Genomic DNA, 23727 nt, shown 5'->3' with positions numbered 1-23727 from the left:
CCACTCATCTTCTGCCACCTCAGCCGCGCGGACGAGGCGATAGGTCAGACAGGCAAAGGCGGCCGGGCGAGACTCGAGACGAGGTTGTAGTCCAACGGACTCCAACGCCGTGTCACCGAGACAGGGCTGTCTGTTATCGACGGATAGAATCCGAATTTTAGCGCTGGATAAAGGCGGCATGGCAGTTTGGGGAATGTCGGGTGCAATTCTTGCATATGCAGCATATTGGTTTGTCTCAATTGCCTGGGATACCAGATTGTAGGTGTGACTGGTCGTTCATGTGCGCAGTCAGGCCCCCTAGCCAAACACACCACCAGCGCGTGGGATTTCCGTGGCAAGCCGCAAACGGGCGGAATTAGTCTGTTGCGTTGTTGGTCGATGGCGCCCACTCTGGTACCGAGCAGAAAAGGACGGTTCAACATGCCTCGAGGTCACGACGTTGGATAAAGAGGAGTCGAATGAATGCAGGTGAAATTAGATGCTTGAACCTATGCTGGTGGGACATTCCGCAATAGACGGATCGAGGAGTATTGGCCGGGTGAAGCAGGCAGAGTCGAATCGTCATGATTGGCCCGTGCCATAGAAGAGCATTGCGGCACTTGACTGCCTCTGGCCATTATTCGTAATTCTTTTTCAACGACGTCGGGCAGTTTCCACCAGAGTGGACATTCGAGAAGGGCAAGAAGGACTTGGCGTGCGTGGGAAAGCGCGGTCTCCCCCTTCTCTTCCGGGGCGGCGACGAAGGAAAGAACCTTGAGCTTGCCCGAGGCTGGTGCTGCCAGCTTTTTGGCGGTACCTCGTACCTTACCAGAAGCACGTCTTGAGCAACATCCCTGATTGGGGGCCTGCCGCCTGCGTCTTGCATGTTGCTGACCATGTTGGCTGCTGGGGACCAGGAGACGTTAGCTCGGGGTCGTTTAGTCTGTTTTGGGACTGTCGAGCCAGTGAGGAACCTTGGAATTTAGAAAATCCGGGCCTGCTTGCTGACGAAAGCAAGGATGAGGACGTTTTAGGCGGGGGGGGGGCAATTGAGTAAAAAATAGATAGAGGGCTGATGAGAAAAGTACATGACACAATGTACAAAGAAAAAAGAGGATAAGACCGGCAGAAAAAAGGTCAATTGTCCAATGAGACGTCGGATCCCGCGCGGTCTCGCGCTCCCACGCCCGGATCTGTGGTGCCGCACCCACGGTGAACTCCACCTGCCAGTTGGTGAAAACGGCAGCGGCAGGTGGCAGGCAGAAACACCGAGAGAATGGAAGGATCACAGAAACTTGAGGAGAGACTCGTGCAGAAACCCGGCGAGTCATTCTCAATGCCCTCGAAACCCGCTTTTCTTCATGGGCCCCACCACCCACTTTCGCGGGGTCCGTCTCCACCGCCCTGCGCCTTGCCCGCCTGCCGTCGTTGCTGGCGCCGGCGCTGGCCTGGTGCGATTGAAAGTCGGTCGGTACCTTCCACGCGAGAACAATTTTTTTCCTCAAGCGGCGGCCGAGTGAGGGAAACGAGGCAAGCTTTCTTTCTCGAGTCTTCCCGTCTGTCTGGGCTGCTTCTGTGTCTCCGAGGAAGGGCCAAGGATGTGGATGGGTCCTACCCTCCTCGTGTCTCCACGGTATCCTACTCCGACATGCCGACTTGCCATTGATCATTGATCATTGATAATGCGGCCGAATTTCCACTCATATCGATAGCTTCTGAACCTCCTTTGCTTTTTCTTCTTTCCTCTCCATCCTCATTCCTCTCCGTGTGCCATTCATCTCCTCTTACCATCCCAAGATCTACCCCAACCTCACACCAAGATCGCCCGCGCGTTTCTTGGCTGTATTACCCCTCTGTACATACATTCCCCCGTGTGTACAAGTAGAAAAAGCTACCCCTCATCCTCTTGATTGGCCGGGTGCCCCGAGAATCTTACTGTTTGAATACCCTCATCCTCCATATCCGCCAAAATGTCCACCACTCAGCTCCCCGTCTCCGACGTCGACCGCTACGACTATGTCATCGTTGGTGGTGGTACCGCCGGCTGCGTTATCGCCTCTCGCCTGGCCGAGTCCCTCCCCCAGAAGCGCATCCTCTTGATTGAGGCTGGCCCCAGCGACTTCATGGACGACCGCGTGCTCGACCTGCGCAAGTGGCTCAACCTTCTCGGCGGTGAGCTCGACTACGACTACGGCACCACTGAGCAGCCCATGGGTAAGCCTCTTCTGTTTCCAATAGCTCATCCTACCTCCTGGGACAGCTCACTGACATGATTGCCCCTCACAGGCAACTCTCACATCCGCCACTCTCGCGCCAAGGTGCTCGGTGGTTGCTCATCACACAACACCCTCATCTCCTTCAGACCCTTTGAGTACGACCTGAAGATCTGGCAGTCTATGGGTGCCAAGGGATGGACTTTCCACGACTTCATGCGTCTCATGGACAAGCTGCGCAACACCGTCCAGCCCGTCCACGCCCGCCACCAGAACGAGCTTTGCCTTGACTGGGTCAACTCCTGCTCCTCCGCCCTTAACATCCCCGTCCTCCACAACTTCAACAAGCACATTGTTCAGGACGGCGCCCTGCAGCAGGGTGTTGGTTTCTTCTCCATCTCCTACAACCCCGATGATGGCCGCCGGTCTAGCGCCTCGGTCGCCTACATTCACCCTTTCCTCCGCGGCGACGAGAAGCGCCCCAACCTCACAGTTCTTACCAACGCCTGGGTTTCCAAGCTCAACATTAAGGGCGACACCGTCACCGGTGTCAACCTGACCCTCCAGGATGGCTCCAAGCGCACCATAACCTCCAAGAAGGAGACCATCCTCGCCGCCGGCGCCGTCGATACCCCTCGTCTGATGATGCTGTCCGGTGTTGGTCCTAAGCAGCAGCTCAGCGACCTCGGCATTCCCGTCATCCACGACCTGCCTGGTGTCGGTGAGAACCTTCAGGACCACCCCGAGTCCATCATCATGTGGGAGCTTAAGAAGCCCGTTCCCCCAAACAAGACCACTATGGACTCCGATGCTGGTATCTTCCTCCGTCGCGAGGCCCCCAACGCCGGCGCCAAGAAGACCTTCTTCAACCCCGACGGCATCCCCGACGGCAACATTGCCGACGTCATGATGCACTGCTACCAGATCCCCTTCACCCTCAACACGGGACGCCTTGGCTACGATGAGCCCAAGGAGGGCTACGCCTTCTGCATGACCCCCAATATTCCCCGTCCCCGCTCCCGCGGTCGCCTCTACCTGACCTCGGCCGACCCCAACGTCAAGCCTGCTCTTGACTTCCGCTACTTCACCGACGAGGAGGGCTACGACGCCGCTACCCTCGTCTACGGCATGCGCGCTGCCCGCAAGGTCGCTGAGCAGGCTCCCTTCAAGGACTGGATCGCCCGTGAGGTCGCTCCCGGCCCCAAGGTCCAGACCGATGAGGAGCTCAGCTTGTACGCCCGCCGTGCTGCCCACACGGTCTACCACCCTGTCGGAACCACAAAGATGGGTGACGTCCGCAAGGACCCGCTCGCCGTTGTCGACGAGCGCCTCAACATCAAGGGCCTCAAGCGGGTCCGTATCTGCGACGCTGGCATCTTCCCCACCATCCCCACCATCAACCCCATGTTGACTGTCCTTGGTTGCGCCGAGAAGTGTGCCGAGATGATCATCGAGGAGGCCCAGGAGACAGCTCGTCTGTAAAAAAACCAAAAATCTTGTCAGAACTACAAAAGAAAGCGTTTTATGTGGAGGAAATGATCTAGAAAAGCATTTCTTTGTTTATTTTTGAGAGTTAGCTATCAGGCATTATACCAAATGATATCATGACTATGAACATTATCACCTCTATCTCTCGTTCCCCTCGATATTTGGTCGTTCGCTATGACATTGGAAACACGCATCGTGACTCCTTCGGTTGTTCGTACCGAAATGATCCGATACCACATCCACAAATCCACCATCGTGCATGAAGAGTTTTTTTGTTGAACTTGCGCGAAGACAAGGAGAACCAGGTGACCGAGCAACGCTTTGATCCAATTATCAGATTTCGATGCTGAACGTATGATCGGAATTTTCATGCATCGAGGTTATCCACAAACTAAGGTAACTTAGCTATGCGAATACTCGGACGTTACCCGGTAATAGGGTGTCGTCGGAGTGGAATCCGCAGGATCCCCCACATAAAACCGACCGCCTCGAGAGCATCCGTCAACCGCAGATGCCGCGCCGTATATGGGTTTCCAGAATCCCACAATCGGAATCCATGATTAGTCCCAAGCCATCAGCCTGAGTGCGCGAATGGACAATTTAAAGTCGACCGACATCTTGTCGTCAAACATATCTGCTTCATACGGGCAAAGACCTCTGCAGAATGAATGAGGGGAGTTCCCGGGGGTGTGGTCTAGTGTCCCGTCCCAATCTGCAAGGGCGCGACGATCAGCACGCACAATCCCGTTGCCACCGAACCCTTTTTTTCCTGCGGTGAACTACCACCTACTTATAACGGACAGGTCGACCTCGATGATTGGTTCCCAGACGAAAAAAGTGCTCTTGGTCACCCTTCTCCTTTCGTATGGCTTGACTGAACTGGTTACCCTTTCCAGAACCCGGAATGAAGCGAGAAGCTTGTTTTTACGCGATGGGGAATCCAAATAGAGGGTTCATTCGGGTTTTGATATACGCTTGATTGGAGATCTCGCAGCGTTTTTGGACTTTTGCGCCGTCCATTTTGCCGTATCGTCACTAAGGGGCGTCACGGTTGGCGTCGTGGGCCTTTTCGATGGGAGTACTGGAAAAGGAATGATTCATGTTCCAATAACGTCGACCACCCTTGCCTACATGAGGCCTTCCGGTATTTCACTATCGAGTTTGACGCTTTTGGCATACAATTGAGTCGGGAAAGGAGGGTGAGAAGTAGGAAGGAGCTGCAGTGGTTGGCATGAATGTGCGAGGTCTCGTCTATTGGGCTATTTCCTGAGCAGGTCGACGTTCTTGGATGTCAGATCTCTTGCTGAAGATGGGAAGAGGGGAATATCATTGCATAAGTGTTGCATGTCTTTGAGGGTAGTTGGAGAAGATGATGGTTCTAAGTAAACCCACTCGCCCTTTCAGCCAAGGCACAGCGGAGAATGACGTTCCAGGATGACATGGCCGTATGCCAACCACCACGACTCAATCCGTTGGATGACACAAACATGGATATGAGCCACGAAAATGTACTTCACATGCACTCGTCACCAAAGATGAGGTGTCTGATCGTGAACGCTCGTAGTCAATATGAACAAATCTACAGAGTATATGCTTGGTCAACGGCAACATGCCATCATAATAAATACGTAGAATTTACAACCCCCTTTCTCTCCTTCGTCCTCTTCTTCTTCTGTTTACTACTCTCCTTCTCTGATTACGCACTCGAGCAATCAGGTGACCAGGAGCTAAAACATCACGCCCAAGATCTAACCCGCCTCCTAAGCTCACGCAGCGCAAATGCTAGCCTGGCGCCCAGCCCCCTTTGCAACAACGCTCGGCACATCAGCCGCGGCGTCGAGGGTATACTCGTAAAACGTCTTGGGATCGAAGACGGTGCCGGCGTTCTTGGCCGTGGTGCCGGTGGTGCCCTCGAAGACGTTGCCCGTGGCGCTGAGCTTGGCGCTGGCGTCGAGCTGGATCGGGTTCTTGACTTTCTCGAAGTAGCAGTTCTCCATGCGCATCTCGGTCTTGCCGCGGGCGTAGTGGCCGTACGAGGTCTGGCCGATGAGGTAGTTGTTGTAGAGGTGGGCGTGTTTGACGTTGTCGACCGAGGGGTTGCGTTGCTTGGTTTGGTCAAAGTAGTTGTGGTGGATTGTGATTTCGGTGTTGACGTTGTCGGTCCAGCCTGGAAGACGGGAGTTTGTTAGAGAAGAGGGGACAGGCGGAGGGGTTACGGGTCTTACTTACCAATGCCAAAGGCCTTGTTGTGGTTGCGGAGGATGGTCCAGGAGACGGTGAGGAAGGTGGTGTCCTTGCGGCTGTCGATGAGGCCGTCGCCGCCCTTTTCGAGGTGGACGTGGTCGATCCAGATGTTGGTGCAGTTGTCCATCTGGATGCCGTCAAAGTCCTGGGTCTTGCCCTCGTCGTCACCTTCGACATAGGTGTTGCCTAGAAACTCCATGTCAGTCATTCGATCTCGTGCCGGGCTGACCAAATCGATGGGCGTCAGGATACTTACCAATCTTGATGTTGCGGAAGATGATGTTCTTCTGGTTCTGGACGTTGAAGCCGCCCTGGTCAATCTCGGCAGTCGCACCGATGCCGACAATGGTCTTGTCGGACGAGACCTTGACTTCCTTGCCCTTGGGCATGATGGTGATCTTGCCAGAGACCTTGATGACGTACTTGCCCGACATACCGGCGTACTTTTCGAGATCGGCCTGAGTCTTGACGGTGACGACCTCGCCGCCCTTGCCGCCGGTGGTGCCGCCATTCAGGGAAGCGAAACCGTCGGGGGTGCCGCTGCAGTCATCGTCCGCAGCGGCCTGGGGAACGGGCGTGGAGGAGGCCTTGACGACGGTCTGAAGGGTGGTCGGCGTAGGGGTAGAAGCGGGCGCGGCATCGGCAGCCACGGCAGGGGCGGAGACGGCGGCAGATAACTCCAGTGAGACGGAGCTGGCGGCGCTTCCGCCGGTGTACTTTGAGTCGATCCAAGATGTGGAGCCGAGGACATCGCCAATCTTCACGGCGGCGCTGATCTTCTTGGAGAAGCTGACGCGGGTGCCGCTGGCGCCCTTGCCGGTGTTGGCGTACTCCTGGTAGACGACGTTGTCGGTCGGGTTAGACCCCCACTTGGACCAGCCCGCGGCGTTGACGACGGCGCCGAGGTTGGAGTTTTGGACGACGACGCGGGCGAACGTGCGCCAGGGCCGGCCGAGGAAGGTCTGGCCGTCGCCGACGCCGGAGAGGGCCTTGACGGTGGCCTTGTTGATGACGTACCAGGACGGGTTGCTCGAAGAGTCGCGGCCCGAGGCAGTGATGTAGCCCTTCCCGCTGATGGCGATGGTGCAGGCCTCGAACCAAGCAATGGCCTTTTGACCGAAGATGAAGTCGGTGGCGCCCTCGACGTACGACTTGTGGAAGTAGTGCTTGCCCTGGTTGGAGAGGATGGTGTCCTGGTAGCCCTTGGCCTGGATGCCGTAGTACCCCTGCTGGTTACCGTAGGCGCTCAGGGCGATGGCCTGGATGCCCTTGCCGCGCGAGTTGACAATGTTGATGTTGTAGACCTTGAGGTTGTCGTTCTTAGCCCGGAACGTGCCGGAGGCGTCGTTGCTGCCGGCGACGTCGGCGCCGAGGCTGTTGGTGACGGTGACCTGGTTCTTGGAGTAGTCCTGGTCGTCGGCGGTGTAGCCGTAGATGGTGAGGGCGCCCTTGTTGGCCGGGATCAGGACCTGCTCGTTGTAGGTGCCTGGCTGGATGAAGATGACGGCGCCGCTGCTGGCGGCGTCGACAGCCTTTTGGATGGAGGTGTACTTGCCCCCGGACTTTGCGACGACCAGAGCGCCGGAAGGGGGGGATGTCCGGGCCGCGCCGAATGCGCCGGCCACCAGGGACGACAACAAAAGAAGGGAAGAGGCAAGCATTGTTGCGCCGAGGGAAGAGAAAATCGGTATAGGAGAAAAGAATGAAAAGAGTCCAGAGGACCGAAAATGAGTGCAAATGGGAAGCAAAGAACGGAAGGCTTCGAAACGAAGATCAAGAAGTGCAACAACAACTCAGAAGAAACAAGCAGCCTATACATTCACCTGGGTATACCTGACATTTTCTACTCTACGCTTTACGGAGCCATCCGAATTGTCAATAGAGAACACCTCCTGAATTGAGGTGATCCTTGGCAGAGACCATACTGCAACTCGCCCTTTGTGAATTTGTACCAATACGACTTTTGACCATGTTTCTTGGCATGCAGCGTCCATGATGTTTCAATAAGCTCAATCCAGCTCTAGCCAAATCCACCCGCGCGACTCCGGGGGTCTGTACGAGATGGCGCCAAGAGTCTAGAAATCGATAATATGTATACTTGCAACAAAATAGCAGAGGTCACCGTTGACGTGCGGGATGTAAAAGTCCTTGGGATCCGCCGCACGGAAATTACACTTCTGTTTGTGGGCGCGTCAATGGCTGAGTTTCAGGGGGAGCATGCCGCAAAGAGCTCAGAGCTGTGCCCGTGTTTGCTCATTTTTCCGACACCTGCTAGTCTGTCAGTAAGCAAGCCCCCCGACTCGCCCGTAGGCGCCGGTCCGCGGGGTGGTCTGGAGTCAGGCGTTTGACTCTGAGTGGGCAGATCATTGTCTGACAGGGCCCCAAGCATGGCAGGCAGGGGGTGCCATCCAAGCATATACTTAGTACAGTGGAGCCCTGTTTCCCGTTGAGAGGGCGATTCCAAGGTCTTGGTCTAGGGTTATGGCTGCGAGTGTTTCCAATTAGGAGAGCAGATCGCGGACAACTTTATCGGTTCCTGCACTTGATGGGCGGCTGGAATTGGTGAGCGTACGGATGTAGACATATCGTACTCCATACTTCGAGCATATAGTTCATTGAGAGCGATTGGCCAGAGAATCCATAGAAGGAGGTAGTTCCGTCGTAGTGAAAGCGAATGCGAGATCAATGGCCAGACGCCAGCCTCTGCCGCTAACGGGGTGCTGATTTCTTCCGATTTCATTGCAGCCAACATTGCCGAATTGGGTTCTCAAGTCGGCTGTCGATTGGCTCTTGACAACTCCCACGGGCTTTTCCAGGAAGTATCGTTCACAACTTTTTACTAATGCTAACACGAGTTGTCCTTCAGAGTGCCCTTACTTCTCACACTTTAAACAACAGCGAACTGAACAGACAATTCTTTTTGTCAATTCATCAAGTTAGTGCCTATTGTTTCTCTCCTGAATTTGAACAAAACTGGGAAGGGTGCAGTGACCAGAGTCAATATCCGAGGGCGTCGTTTACGTGAAACGAAATTGCTTGGCGCTCTTGTGGTTCAATAGGGGGCTTCAGGTCAGACATCTTACTGGTGCAACATCTCGCCAGTGGCCATTAACCCATTCGGTATGTAGCAACGATCATCGCATCAGCTTCTACCGACTCCGGAACTCAACAAATCTAAAAGACTACACGTGCGACAAGCGAAGAGAATGCTGGTTCAACATAAAGGTAGAAGAAGATGTATGAAGGTCATGCAAGTAGCGCACGCGGTACATCAGACACTTGGCAGCAATCTCAACAGCCGAGAGTTACGGCTTTACATTCGTTCTGCTGATAGATGATGCTCTAGTTGTAGACGATTTTGCAAGTATGATGTAGCGCCTGGCAGCCATTGGCGTTGCCCTCCCCGATTTCGGCAGAATGACGATATCTTCGTCTCTTAAATTAAATATCTCACAAACACAGCCCAAGCACTCGCAATAATTGCAACCAACAGCCCGAACGTCAAAGTAGTGAACCACTTCTTCGACGTCCGTCTCGTCAGCGGGTCCGCCTGCCGGTCCACAATCAAGGCCTCCTTCGCCTGTCTCTGTTTCCTAGTCAAGGTCATCCCCTTACCCAAGAATCGATAATCAACGATAATGTACGACAAGCCCAGCACAAATGCCCATGCCTTAATAGCAATCGCCACGGTCAGGACTTTGGAGTAGCCGTTCCCCTCCGTATCGTCTTGAAGCGCGCCAAAGACAACGTCCATCTAGATAGTGAACGTCAGTACCTGTTCCAAGTATTTTCAAGAGCAGAAGAGCAATGGAAGATTTCAGGAGATATAAAGGAGTTCCGCTTACAATCGTTGACCCAGAGTTGTTGAAAGCTCTCCACACCCCGAACGCCGTCCCAATCTTTGCCTGGTCCGCCACCAGCAGCGGGATACAAATTTGCAATGGCATCGAGTTGATCACGCCCGCCAAGCTAGAAAAGACAAGCGCCGCAAGTGGATGGACATCGGTGAACCCCAACATTGCGCAAGCAATAATCCACAACACCGGGGCCGTCGCCACGTAGTGAAACCGGTGTCCGTACTTGTCTATAGCAAGACCGACAAACGGGCTCAGCACAATGGGCAGAATCTTCTGCGCAGTCGACAAGTACCCCGCCACCGCCTCCGTATACCCCTTCATGAAGATGATGTCGGCCGAGCTGGTGCTGAAGCCACCCGCGGCACCGCTCTGGAGCAGCTGCGTCGCGGGGAGCATCAGGTAGGCCCATGGCAAGGCGAACAAGACGTTCCAGGAGAAGCGGCGGCGATCCGAGAGGTTCTGCTGCTCGGCGATGGCGCGGGCTCGGCCCGAGGTTAGTCGAAAGCGAGGCGGGACGGCGAGGCGCTCGAAGGTCACGTAGGCGACGTTTACGATTAGGGAGAAGCCGCAGAAGAAGACGGGGATCCAGAATGTCCAACCGTACCAGCCTGTTCCGTCGCGGATGGGGATGGCGACCATGCCCGAGACGAGACTGACCGTGTTGGCGATGGCGGACTCGAGGCCGAAGGCGAAGGCGAGGCCTGATGCGCCGAACCAGTGGTAGAAGAACTTGAAATCCCGTCAGTCGAGATATTACCAAAGAGTGCTAACCATTCATCCCTAAATGAAGAGGACCAACTCACCTTTTGCGTAGCAGAGTCAAGCACCGCAATTCCGAACCCCATGAGCACATGCCCGCTCACAAGAACCCTCCAAAGCCCAACCTGCACCCCGGCCGCCGCAACCACGGACCCGACGAGGATCACGGCGGTACAGCACAGCGTAACGAGGTTCGGTCCCCACCAGTCGAGCACCAGCCCTCCAACAATGGGGAACACGGTGTTGACAAAGGCGTCGGCGCTGCTGATGACGCCAAACTGCGCGTTGTTTACGCCGAGCTCGTTGCGCAGCGTATTCTTGAGCGGGCCGAGAGCGGAACCCGTCCAGGTGTGTCCGATGGGGAGGGAGACGATGCAGAGGAGGGCGATCCATTTGTAGGACCAGGGGATTCGTTGGAGGGTCTCGTCTTCGGTATCGATGGGGGGCAGGTCGGCGGGCGAGATACCGAGGGCTTGGATGTCGATGTCTGGTTGTGTCTTTTCTTCATCCCGTACGGGGGCTGGCGCTTCTGGGGTGTCTGGCATCTTGATAACGGACAGTGTAGGCCACCAAGCAAACTCGCTGAATCTGTAGAAAAGTTTTATGGCTTGTGGAAACACTCACAAATAAGTCTCAAGAAAAGATATTATATATCCAATTCTCCGTCACACTTACAACAACGTCTCGGGCAGAAGGCCGAGCATCCTGCAAACGGGGCCTCCATTGATTGCTAGCCCTGCATCTTATCTGATCCATCTGACAAGCTCTACAGAGGCATTGATCTGATAAAATGTCGCAAACCCCATTTTAGCGCTCAGCGTGCCTATCACGACCCTCTTGGTCTTGGTATGGTGGTCTTGGCGCTCACCGCCGCACCCCATATCAACACTTGGCATCGGTCCTTTCCAGCGTTGAGGAATCTTGGCAACAAATGTCAACCGCGCCCAAAGAATCCATGGGAGAGGCGGAGACTCCGTCTGGCGGCTCTAGAGAAATCTGTCGGGAAACTGGACTTTTTTCAATAGTCCATGATCCGTTTCTTGGGTTCTCCATTGAAAGTGTTTTCGGTTCATACCTCGGAGTAACACTCGTTAAAACTCAGGAATTCTTCATGCTGATAGTAAATAGTGCAAACGACAAGAATTCAGCCGAAACGTGGAGTTAGAATCGAGCCCCCAGGGTTGAGTTTATTGCTTTGAAATACTCAGACATCACCCGCATTTTGACGTAGATCTATCAAGATATGCATGGCACGAACTTAGTTCAAAGGCTCACCAGTTCAATGTCGTTCCTGTTTTCTTTCGGTATCCCGAAATTTCATACCCCTTCACTCTGTATCAGAAAGAAATTCCGGGATTCGAATTTCTCCCGACAGAATTCCATAGACAACGTTTTCTTGGGCAAAAGTATGGGTGATAACTTCCCAATCTTTAGGTGCACCAATCAGCTAATCTTTTGACAATATCAAATGTCTTGGCTCTTCTAAGCTCTTTTGAAAAACACTTAAGCATGTAGCGCTTTCTCCTACTGTATATCAACAGTCTTAAGTTGAGACAAAGATGTCCAGCATGATAAAGAACGACTGTCTCGATGGCTGAACGTCCCGTAGTCGATATGAATGATGTCTGTCTATCATGACCATGCACATACAGATATTCACAGCAATACTACTCGATGTTATGTACTAACAGTCTTAAATGATGAAACGTTGACTCATGCCTTCCCGTTTAGGCCATATATGCTTCGAAGCATGGTGACACTAGGTAACAGCCATCCAAGCCCTTCGTAGCGCAGCTTTGAAGCTGGCCTCCGCCCGTATTTTGATGCCGCACAAGACAAACTGTATTTGAATGATCTCTATCAACAATCAAAGCAGAAATCGAAGCCTTTGAGCTCTGTCCACTTCTAGGCCTTTTTGTCAGACACTATGCCTTCCTTCTTTCACGTCAATGATCTTTTGTCTAGTCCAGCAACGCCCATGCTTTGTTGATAAAAGCCTCTTGAAGGTATGCAAGTCTTGTTTAGTGATCGCAGCTAAGAAAAAGCACAGTTTACGGCTCAATTCAACTTGACAAAATCTAGGGATGTAAGGATGATGGGCTCATAGGACCTTGCGCCGTGATCTAAGAAACATCCTGGGTTTGTTTCTTTGTACTTATAAATATTTTAATTAGAACCATTCTGTACAAACGCTTCATTGTTTCGGCAAGTGTATATTCAAAAAGGAACAAACTTCGAGTACATGAGCAGGAAAACAGTGAAGGTCTTGAAAATGAGAACCTCAGATCCAGCGTCGAATTTGGCAACCGCGGTTGAATACCCGGAGAGAATGGAAGCCGCGGGAGGCATTGGTGCCTGGGACACGGGCCCCTACTTAGCAGGCACGTGATAGGTCGTTTGCCTGGGTACCTATGAGAGAGGTGAACTTGTCCGCGCTGCATAGGCCTAATCTAGATACCTCTACGGGTAGCCTCAACTTCGCTTACCTTCTACCTTTTCCCAAGCCGAGACCAGGGTTTGTTTTTATAAAAATCCACCTTCAATTTTCTCTCACACTCGCCATTGCGCATCTCCCTCGCCATTGCGCATTTCACTCGCGGTAAGTATTTTCATCTACATTAAATCATTGAGCACTTGAAATTCATTTACTGAGCTGACAGGATGCAGACAGTGCTACTCTTCAACTTGGACTACTCTTGATACCTACCTCACGCGAACATGGCATCTCAGTCCGGCCTGATTTTGCCGACTGTGCTAAGCAGCGTTGTCTCTCATCCCCTAAGCCAGCAACAGCTGGACGACAGCCAGTCTGAGCACTCGTCAGCTCTGACAGATCCGGAGGGTTACGCTCATCTCTGGGAATCCTCCGACAAGATACTTGAGTTCTACGGCGCCTTACAATCCGACCCAACCGTCGACATCTTGATCACTTTTCGACAAATGCTCTCACATCACGGTGCAACCGCGCTGATGGGTGACATCATGACGATTGGCAGAGATAAATCCCAGCTGAAGTCATTCTCGCGTTACCTTATCAACACCATTCTCAAACCCAGTAAGTCATTCTTAGTTCCATCTTCTAGCAAAGCAACTTCATTCATCAACTCGGCAATTTGAAACGAAATCGCTTCAGTTGGTTAACTACCACAACCAACTTGACCAACGATTGCCTTCAATCAAGTCAACTTGAAGCGCCGAGTTGAATTGATTGCGATGAGTGCAGAGCTGCTACTATCAGCTCTCAAAGTCTTCATTACATGTCCATACTAATAAATTTTACCTTCAATAGTGAAGCTTGCTGGTGTCGTAAGATCTAGCGCGTCCTCAACTGCGTCACCTAGTCCCGGTGCTGCGGCATCGATCGCGCAACTCGCGGCTACTGTGCAGCCGTCAGACAGACGCCTGCAGTCAACTCTCAAATCAATCTGCCTCAAGCGCGATGGTTACCGCTGCACCTTCAGCCATGTAGTCGATCGCGCGAGTTCAGAAAGTCGCCTCGTTGTGCTGCCTGTTGGCGTCATTGCCACTCCCACTCAACTCTCCCATGTCTTGCCGTTGGCTCTTAGAAAGTTTGACAACGCCAGTCCAGCTGCTAGAGATGCGGTGGCCGGGGTCTGGTATGCATTGTACCGCTACTTCCCCGAGTTGGAGGGCAAGATTGGTCCCGATAACCTGAACCAATACGAAAACCTAATCACCTTCGAGTCAACTGTCCACGAGCTCTACGACAGCCACCGGTTGGCATTTGATCCTATTCAGAACCGGGTAAGTCATCTTTGCGAATACCACACGCTGTATATGTTTCGTTCTTTCTCTGATGGATGTGGCTAGCCCAACGAGTACCGGATCGTTGTGCTGTCAAGATCGCCTCTCCTCAACAAACCCCCGCAAGGCCATCGCGAAATCATGACCCTGATCTCCTCAGACAACAGTATTCCGCTCCCTGAGCCTGAGTTCTTCAAGGTTCATCACAGAATCGCGAAAATTCTTGATGTAAGTGGGATTGGGGCAAGGATTGAGGCAGAGATTGAGGATTCTCAGAGTGACCCTGAGAATCTGAGCCCAGATGGTTCAACCGACCTGGAGTCGATTCTATTCCGGAAGATGCTGATCAATGTTTAGAATGTAGATACCCAGCGCGTGGATATCTGAGTCTAAAGGAAGGATGGGTCAGCGTGAACGGGCGGCTTCTGTCGTTAAGAAGCTATGTATGGGCTCAGGATGGGGAACACAAGCTGGACACTGGAAGTAGATGTAGATGCTCAGTCTGACTGTCCTACGGGACAGCAGAGGGTCAAGAAGACTTTGTACGATAACAAGACCAAGACGACGTAATGCATAGTATGAAGGAGATTCAATCAACACACAAAACGCATGATAAGATGGACAGTCTTTGTTGAGTCAGGCATAGCTTGAAGCCTCGAAAAATGGTCGCAGGCTTTCTACCCAAAACCCCCTGACCCCGACTTCTATGGAAGTCAACCTATGGCCTGGCGATACAGCAGGAAACGTCGTCTTTTTCGTACAAATTTCGGATGAGTTGGGCGCGGGGCTCCGGAAACAAGACGCGCATAGAGTGTCAAGACGTGCGGCTTCGCGGGGCATTGTCGGAAGGCATCAATATCCAACATCCAGACATCCGTAAACCCGCTTCGGAAGGAGGAATGCAGCCTGAAAACTTTCTTCCCGGCAAAAATTCCCGTGCAGTCTGCAAATGGGTCTATTCCACCTGCTGTACGACCAACAACGATGGCCAGGCACGCGAGCACATGCCATATGAAGAGGCCGTTGCCCCTCTGGTCTTGCATTATTGGAGGAGGATGCCTGTCGTCCTGGAGGATAGCTTTTTTTGCAGATGGCCTTCGGTGACGGATGCGGCATAGACTCGCGTGACTGCCTTCGAATTGCCTCCGGGAGTGGGACTCGGTGGCCGACGACCCCTCCAACCGCATTTACATACCCGCTGGAACTCGGCGTATCTGTAGTGAAAGCTGCGATGCTACCCGTTACATGGCTAATACTTTGGCGCATATGCAACTTATTACATGGCCGGGACCGTTCTCAACTGCACGAAGAAATCCTCTATGCATGGTCTAAAGCCCACATAGTCGAGATTTGGGGGCCGTTGGTAGTTGGATCGAACCCTCACCCTCTTGATATCGATGCTGTCGGACGTGCGGGTCCCCCGACGTTTCTCACAACGTTGCATGGTCGAGGTTCCGTAGCGAGCACGGTCTAGTCAGTCTCTCGCAGCCGATGATGAGGCAGTTCATCAGATCCCTGAAAAGTGCCCATCCGTAGGCGATCAAGAGGGGCAAATGGCGAGACATGCCGTTCTGTTGCCGCTCCAATCCGCACTCAAAGCCTTCGCCTGGTCCCAGTAAAGAGTTGGGTGGATTCACCGTACGCAGTAAAATGCAGCATGTGTGTAAAGACACTCAAGGAGTGTTCTGAAGTATGTTTCTGCCCCTATCTGCGGCTTCCTAAGCCTTTGCTTGCATGAGGTCAACGGCTATCGTCTCGAGCGCTGGAAGGGAATGCATCGAGTTGCAGCTTGGCAGCTTGCTTGTCTACAACAGGAAGAAAAGTAGCCTATCGGCAACAGGCCGTGACGATTTTGCCAAAACGTCAAAATCCAATCCACCATGCCAAGTGATGCATACTGACGGGATCTTTGCGTTGGGGAATGCGAGGGGTCAATGACCGAGGAGGCCAATAGATCTCATCAGTCAAGCACGTGGGATATACGAGAGCAGGCATTTGTCGATCCACTCCAACATTTTAGGTGGAGAGTTCAGAGGCGGCTCGCGGCGGGCCATGAGCCGCGGAACGGGACCCTGGACGGAAGAGAAAGGTGGTCAAGGCGGCATTGCGTCTGGCTGCTTTCTACTCCATCGCAGTGCATTTCCGGTGGAGAGAGAGAGAGGGACTGTTGCTGACAGATATTTGAAATTAGTTGAGATGTGATTCCTGGAGTCTTCGTTGGTGGTCATTGTGGTTCAGAACTGTCTAGTCAATTTCAAGAGAAAATTGGTGGAATCTTACTCAGCATTCAGACTGAGGTAGATCAGCGACTTACAGGCTTGGGCCTTGTAGTTACTGGCGCATATTGATTGGACCAAAGTGAGGCCCGCGTCATGAGCCTCTATAATCTATTCTCTCTTAGTTTGCCCGGCTTTTGCAGTGTGGCGGACGGCCCGAAGAAGAGGCGGCACACCAACGGAAAGAAAGGTGTGGTACGAAGTCGTCAAAGGATGCTGAAACTGGCTGCAGGCGATGAAATTTTGCGATGTGGCGCGCGTGAGACATCCAGAATAACTCGGCGCGTGATGTTGTGGCACAGACCGAGAGATTTGGGCTGCCTCTGAAGGTAGGACCTACAGGAGGCCCCACCATTTCAAGGCTCACATAAGAGTCCCAGTGTCTTTCCGAACATTGTGGCTCCAGCCGGTATCATAATTTGGGAACGTGCCATTGGCGTAAACAAGAATACATCGAACGGCATGGAGAAGTCTACAGACCTAACGGCAATGGATGAGGATATGTTGAAGTCGTAGCCACTCGTCGTACGTGAACTAGAACCAATCTCGATCTGCGCTCGTTGGTATGGCTTAGCACGGCGTGTTGCGTGGTCAGTGGTTATCGACATGGAGGCCTAGCCGAGACCGAGCCAGTAGAAGAGGAGCAAAAGTGCAGAGCGGTGACACGAAGTCTATCTTGTCGCGATAGTGAGACGGCCAGCTGTCAAATGAAGCAAGTGAGCATGTGCTCATCATCTAAGTTAGGTTCGTCCGCTTACGGATGAGGGGGGAATTGGGGGAACCCCGACTGGCATGTTATCTGTGCCGAGCAACGATGCTTCCCTGCGGCGTGGATGATAGCAGCGGGCAAGACCAATCATTGAGCAGAGTGCTTTTTAAAGCACAAACTCAGTCATGTCGCAATGCTGGGTTGCCGTCTGCGCTGCATGCAAGCGAATGTGCAAAGTCGCAGTTGCAATGGCGAAAGCACCGAGGAGCCCGGACGCGTGCTGAGCGGGCGGAACTCAATCATTTGGTTGATGGACGAGATGAGACAGGCGGGCAGTTGCAAGTTGCAAACAACCTTCCTCTTCTCCGAAGCGGTCGGTCCCAGTCAAGACTCTGACTTTTAGTAAATGTCTTTTGTCAAACACGGCCGGGTTCCAAAGGCTCAAGAGAATAGCGGGCTCCGACAGCGTTCCGAGTACGGGCGGGACGTGGCGCCGCCGGCTCTGGTGCTGCTTTTTGCCGGGTACAATTAGGCAGGGTTGATTGGGCCGAAGAAGGCAGACAACGCAGACTATCACGATCCGAGAGTAGTCACGGTGTAGTCGAGGCAATCCCTGGTTGCGCTAGAGCAAAATCAGATGCAAAGAGGCAGAGATTTCTTTTTGGGTTTCCACCGGCTGTCCACTTTCAAGGTTTTGGTCGACATGGAAGAGTAGAGTCAGTGGTTGAGACCTTGATGAAAAAATCTGAATGAGTTGGCGCTAATGCGATATCGCGGCGTTACTTTATTGAAGTTTTGGTACGATGTACGATATAGTCGTATGGGTACTTAGAATCAGAAAGCGAAAGGGTGTTGGAGATGGAGACAACTGAAGTGATCCACGGCCGCTTCGGTTCAAAAGTGCATGGAGTTGGAGAGAAGACCGTAGAAGGCAGGAATGGCCGAGAAAAGCAGGAATTGCCTAAGATGAGTGGGAGAGGCTTCCCACCCCGTATCGCAGGCGGCAGGTGCAGCAACGGGGATTCGGAAGCAAGGGCAGGAAGTCCACCTGGGCAGGCAGGACCGCAGTGCGGCAGGGCCAGGGGTAGGTCTCCGTAGTACCGTACCGCACCTCCCCTGACAACCTGAACATCAACTTGTTGCTCTTGCGAATCGATAGGGAGGGGAAGGAGAGAATGGGCAAGGTGGGCCCAAGATGCGGCATGCCTGCCCTCTAGCTGCACCTCATACAGAAACGGCAGCGAAACAGCATTTGGTGCTGCAGGAGCATCATTGGGTGGAGGGAAGGAGGGAGACAAGACTTGGCAGACATCTGAAGTCACCTCCAGAGGCTCCAGGCGCAGACGACCGTCTCAACCACCTCAAGGCTCAAGCCCCCAACCTCGAGTCGCGGCTCGCCATGATTGATGCTATTGTCGCAATTGCAACAGCAACCTCAAGGGTAATCATACACCGCCATACTCCGTGCCAAATCGAACCTCTCACTATCTTTGCCAATACATGCGCAATCCACATCATTCTGGCCGTTGTCGGACTTGGCCATGCAGAGTCACGTTGGGTGCGGCATCGATCAATCGTCGTTGCTTAACCGTCGTCATGCCTGCGAGTCTGCGACCTGGAGGAGGGGACGGGACCCTGAAGGAAGCAACGATGGTAGCTTATCCAATTGCTCCGAGTCTCCTCCCTCCTGCAGCCGATGACTGTGCCAATGTGCTAACGATGGCCTTGCAAGCGGAGACCTGGGGAGCAAGGAGTCACGATGCCCACAACTACGTACAATTGAGGCCCGTCATTATCATCATGGTGGTGCTAGCTTGCCTTATGTAAGGAGTCTAACGTGCCATGGGTGCTTGGCAGAGGTACTGTGTATTGATACTCTCTCTGCAGATTGTTCCCTCGTGTGGCGGCTAGCGGCGTCATAGAGACGAGGGGCTGCAGCACCAATTGATTCTGCTGCTGCGAGCCAAGACGTGACATGGCAAGCGTCCAAGGCATCGCGTCTCGGAGCGAGCCCAAGTGAGTATTCTCTCTGCCGGTATGCGGCCAGCCGTAGCTCGGTGTCGGCGCAAAGATTGGGAGAGGGAAAAGAGAATGGGCAACAAGACAGTCGACAATTGAAGAACAAAACACAGTAGGTGCTGTCGAGTGCTGATGTTGCGGAAAAGGACCCGCCCATTCCGCGCCTCCCCTCCGTGATACCTTAAGGTACGTTACCGATACCGGTACCTAAGGTAGGTATATACCGGAAGCAGGGCCGCGGCCATTATCTGTGAGGCATGTTCCTTCCCAACCCAGAATCCTGGGCAACACATTCATCAACGCATCCAACCATACCGACGTAGAAAGGGACCATACTTCGTGTGTATACATACGCGGTACACCACGCCTTCCCAGCCATGCATGTGCAATCCATCCACTCGGATGTGCGAATGAGGGCGAGTGCAGTCAAGATTGGGTCTGGACTGGCGAGAAAAGCCTGCAATTGACCCGATACGCTGCACAGCACTTCCCTCCTGCCTTCAGCGAATGTGCAGTACCATGGAATCTCTGTATTCATGTACGGATACTTACTTTCATTGGCTACATACCTACCTACCTTCCTTGCGCGGGATGTATCCGTACCTGTTCCCGTCCCTGTTCCTGTTCCTGATTCTGTTCCCAAGCCAAGGAAGGTATCGTTACCAGCCTAGATACCAGACCTACCTGCCCTCGTGGGCCGCAACCTCTAGACCACTGATGTCCAGTCGACTTCCCACACGCCCAAACGCCGATGCCGTATCGCACCTATCGCAAGCCACCCCGGACCGTGAACAAGGACTTGGCCTGAAAGATCCATGCAACCAGACCCTTCACTGCCTCTCGCGCCCCCCATCTTCCCAGTGCTCCCCCATCTCTTCCTCCACCATCGTTCTGACACTCCCCTCCCCTCTCAAGCCTCTCCATCTCATCATATCCCTGTCACCCTTTTTTATCAAGGCAAGCGCCCCGGTTCTGGCCAGTGTCTTCCCAATCTCCATGTATTTAGACTTTGGTCCGTCTTTGCCCAGACAACTCATCATAGCCCAAGTACTTCCGCAATTCTTCAACCGCCTTCTTCCGTCGTCTATCCTTTTCTTGTCTTCATCTTTTCAGGAACCGACCAGAAAATCTTCTGCCCTGCACATACACCCGATCGCTTGCTGAACATATCTGTCGACGCTGGTCCATCCTCTTGCACTTGGACAAATTGACCGACCGAGTAATTGTCATTGCGTCATCCCAACCCGCCCAACTGGGCTCTTATCTCTGCCACCACACCCAACGTCCCAGTCCCAAGCTGGAAATCGACTAAATACGAGAATCCGCGCCGTCGCTTCCCTACACCAACCGAGCGCACCGCACCCTCCCGATCACCTCCTCCCACGCAATTGGCGACGATCCCTTCGCAGGAGACTTCAAGGATATGAAATACGGCGAACAGCTCGAGCAGGAATCCGTTCCAGAATGGAGTTTACGTGGGTTGCCCCGTTCCATTCAGTTCATGCAGGACCCAATTGGCACGTGAAGGCGATTCCAGCTGACCGGTAACTTTCGCCAACAGATAACGTCGACTACAACTCGCTCAAGCACGAGATCAAGGTTCATACGAGCCGCGACCAGGCGACCGCAATCGCCATTCCCGGTCACCAAGATGCTGCTCTCAAGCGTTTCGAAGATAACCTCTACCACGAGCTTTGCCAACAGCACGACCGGGTTGATCTTTTTGTTTCCAGCAAGGCGGACGAGCTTTCGCGTCGACTGCGTAAGTCCATGATCGATCGAAGAGTCTGTTGTGTACGGGACCCAATTGGCTGACGCAAGATCCAGAATACATCGCCGATCAGCTTCAAAAGTTGATTGTCAAGTGTGCCGAGGAGGGTGACCGTATTTCGATCAAGCGGCATCGACGGTTCGCCAAGTACGAAAGGGATCTGCTTCGTTGCGGAGAAGAAACACTTGCGCTCGCTCGTTTCATCAACGCCCAGATTACGGCTTTCCGGAAGATTACGAAAAAGTACAAGGTGGGTGTTGCACACTCTATCATCCGCAATTGTGCCGTTGCTGATTTGCTTCTTCAAGAAATGGACAGGATCTTCCACACTCGGCGCACGCTTTCGCGAAAACGTACTCGCCAACCCTAAGAGCTTTACCCGTCGCGACCTGAATAACCTCCAAACACGTTACGAGGAGTTGCTCAACACTCTCCGCACCTCCACGCCTCAGTTGAGCGAGCCCAGCTCGCCCTCCTCCGATGAACAGACACCCACGAGGCGAGGATCTACCGCAGAGAGTTTCTTCACGCCTTTGCCACCAGCAGAGCGAATTCCTCGGAGGCCCATCCAGCAGCAACAGCAACAGCACTACTGGAATGAGTATGACGATGGCAGCGAGAATGGTGGACAGGAGGAGGAATACGCCATTTATATCAACCCTGACGCAGACATGAGCTTTCCCGGCCTGGACTCGATGCGCGCGATTCTTGCCGCGCCCTTCCGCCACGCAAAGACGTGGTTTTCAAGGCGGCAGAACCCTGAGGGGCAGCGACTGTTGGCCAGCGAGCCCTTCCTCCAAAGCTACGGCGGCATTTCACCACTTGGCACGGATACCGACGACGAGTACGCGAGCTCTGATGGTATGCCTACGAACGGATATGCCACGCATTATGCTACGCTACCCAGCATTAACGAGCAGCAAGTGCGGCGGTACCGCGAGCGCGTTTTGTTCTGGGCCACCATTGGCTGTTTCGGCGTATCTTTCCTACTACTCCTTGTGGCTGGTATCCTCATTTCAACGGGCCGCCACAAGCTACGCGCAGAGGTCGACGCTGGCGTGACAGTTGGCGTCGTGGCCAGTCTCTTCAGCGCCTGCCTCGCCTTGGGCATGTCGCTTTATCGGCACGATGATTTGGGCATCTGGCAACGTGTGGCCGTGTATAGCAGCTTTTTCACAGCCTGCATGCTCAACGGTATGCTACTCATCCTTGTTGTGGGGAATGCAGCATAGCGTCCCCTATCTTTTCTTACTGTTTTGTTTACTTGGGCTGGGTTGTCATGACCCATGTTTGAGTCCTTTCCTTTGTCCATTGATTACATGCATCGGCGACTGGGAGAAATAGTGGAGGGGTAACTTGAATTTTGTGGGACTTGTTTTTATGTCTCTGAAGCGAGGTGAGGAATTTTGACAACCTTGAGGAAAATTCCCAGGAGCGTTTGTTTTTTTCTTGAAATCAGAATACCGGCCGCATCACTGCACTGCCCGCCTGTTTGTTTTTCCGCCCCCAGATACCATAAGAACATCAATACCTATTAGAATTGGGCAAAACTAATGGCTTTACCTCATCTCGGCGCCTCTTGACGATTTGGCCATCGTCCAAATTCCGGTGAGAAATGACTGGGGATCCGTAGTGCCGTGCCCGACCGATATTGATATTGCAGGGATGGAATTTTCTCATGATTCAGATGAATGCCATCTTTTCTTCTTCCCTCTATAGTCCATGATGATGGGTGATGTGTAGTATCCCACAAAGATCTCTGTTGTTTCATTTCCCCCCCAGTAGTGGCGGCGTCAAGGTGGCGGTCCGTTAACATGTTCCTCTTGGCCGGTTCCGGCATAAACCAGTCAGTTCCAGAAATAAACTGAACAGAGACAAGCCAAAGGGCCAAGAGCATGCCTTTGCTCGTTGGCCCCACCGCGAGCCTGAATGCGAAATGTCTGAGACAGACGGGGGGATAAGAGCTTGGGCAGAGAGAGTAACACAGCAGGTGAGTGACCCTGCGCGTTGCACTCGGCTGAGGGCTGCTGGAACAAAAGTCTCCCAGACTGGAGATGCCGTTGCCGCTTGGACGGGCAACATGTCGAAAATCCCACCCAGCCAGCTTCTCCTCATCCCAACTGCGGCCCATCTTGATGGGCAAGTTGACCCGAATGTCGCAAAAGCGCAGAAAAGGCACGTGCAAGGAATTTGTGGGGCTTGCTTTTGCTTTCCAGCATAAGAGCTACGTGGGCAACTAATGACACCATGAGAACGTTGCGCGCAGCCATGGAGTCGAAAATCCGGGTTGGAACCGCTTCGTCGATTAACGGCATGGGCCGTTTTTGGCGCAAAGAGGGGTTGCCTCATTATCCTCTAGAGGCAGTCTAGGCACTGGTCGTAAGATAAAGAGCTATGCGACGATACATCTGGCGCAGAATTGATATGCAGCAACTCCAAACTTAGCCTCTCTGCTTCATCGTGGAGAGTTCGATTTACGAAAACCCGCCCAGATCCGGAGTGCAGAGTCTAGCCCCATTACGAGCAAGTGCTTGGAGAGCATGACGGCGCCAGCTTCTGCCCTTTAACATCTGCAAAGTCCCTTGTTTTTCGCCTTTCAATTCTGAGAATCTCCCAAATTTAACGGTTGACCAGCAGAATTGCTTTT

At 53.2% G+C, this 23727-nt stretch overlaps 7 protein-coding genes across 7 annotated transcripts; 4 read left to right on the top strand and 3 right to left on the bottom strand.

The window, feature by feature from the left end:
* Positions 1-616: 616 nt before the first annotated feature.
* On the bottom strand, positions 617-865 carry CCOS01_06087 (uncharacterized protein; the record flags this gene model as incomplete). The annotated part of the gene is made up of 1 exon (XM_060454259.1): positions 617-865. The coding sequence occupies one exon, from the start codon at positions 863-865 to the stop codon at positions 617-619; it is 249 nt and encodes an 82-aa protein (XP_060316031.1).
* Positions 866-1949: 1084 nt separating this feature from the next.
* Positions 1950-3674, top strand: CCOS01_06086 (GMC oxidoreductase; the record flags this gene model as incomplete). Its single annotated transcript, XM_060454258.1, has 2 exons — positions 1950-2193; positions 2266-3674. The coding sequence occupies 2 exons, from the start codon at positions 1950-1952 to the stop codon at positions 3672-3674; spliced, it is 1653 nt and encodes a 550-aa protein (XP_060316030.1).
* A 1772-nt stretch (positions 3675-5446) lies between these two features.
* Positions 5447-7585, bottom strand: CCOS01_06085 (pectinesterase; the record flags this gene model as incomplete). Its single annotated transcript, XM_060454257.1, has 3 exons — positions 5447-5847; positions 5910-6110; positions 6181-7585. The coding sequence occupies 3 exons, from the start codon at positions 7583-7585 to the stop codon at positions 5447-5449; spliced, it is 2007 nt and encodes a 668-aa protein (XP_060316029.1).
* Positions 7586-9360: 1775 nt separating this feature from the next.
* CCOS01_06084 (uncharacterized protein) lies at positions 9361-11085 on the bottom strand (the record flags this gene model as incomplete). Its single annotated transcript, XM_060454256.1, has 3 exons — positions 9361-9678; positions 9770-10510; positions 10585-11085. The coding sequence occupies 3 exons, from the start codon at positions 11083-11085 to the stop codon at positions 9361-9363; spliced, it is 1560 nt and encodes a 519-aa protein (XP_060316028.1).
* A 2173-nt stretch (positions 11086-13258) lies between these two features.
* On the top strand, positions 13259-14662 carry CCOS01_06083 (uncharacterized protein; the record flags this gene model as incomplete). The annotated part of the gene is made up of 3 exons (XM_060454255.1): positions 13259-13595; positions 13830-14305; positions 14372-14662. The coding sequence occupies 3 exons, from the start codon at positions 13259-13261 to the stop codon at positions 14660-14662; spliced, it is 1104 nt and encodes a 367-aa protein (XP_060316027.1).
* A 3823-nt stretch (positions 14663-18485) lies between these two features.
* CCOS01_06082 (uncharacterized protein) lies at positions 18486-18878 on the top strand (the record flags this gene model as incomplete). Its single annotated transcript, XM_060454254.1, has 1 exon — positions 18486-18878. One exon carries the CDS (start codon positions 18486-18488, stop codon positions 18876-18878), a length of 393 nt encoding a protein of 130 aa, XP_060316026.1.
* Positions 18879-20732: 1854 nt separating this feature from the next.
* Positions 20733-22312, top strand: CCOS01_06081 (SPX domain-containing protein; the record flags this gene model as incomplete). Its single annotated transcript, XM_060454253.1, has 4 exons — positions 20733-20784; positions 20871-21071; positions 21137-21330; positions 21389-22312. The coding sequence occupies 4 exons, from the start codon at positions 20733-20735 to the stop codon at positions 22310-22312; spliced, it is 1371 nt and encodes a 456-aa protein (XP_060316025.1).
* Positions 22313-23727: the final 1415 nt, after the last annotated feature.

The sequence above is a fragment of the Colletotrichum costaricense genome (assembly GCF_030867565.1).
Source record: "Colletotrichum costaricense strain IMI 309622 chromosome Unknown Scaffold_5.1, whole genome shotgun sequence".
Taxonomy (NCBI): Eukaryota; Fungi; Ascomycota; class Sordariomycetes; order Glomerellales; family Glomerellaceae; genus Colletotrichum; species Colletotrichum costaricense.
Note: the sequence above shows the minus strand (reverse complement) of the source record. Positions and strands in the feature narration are given on the sequence as shown.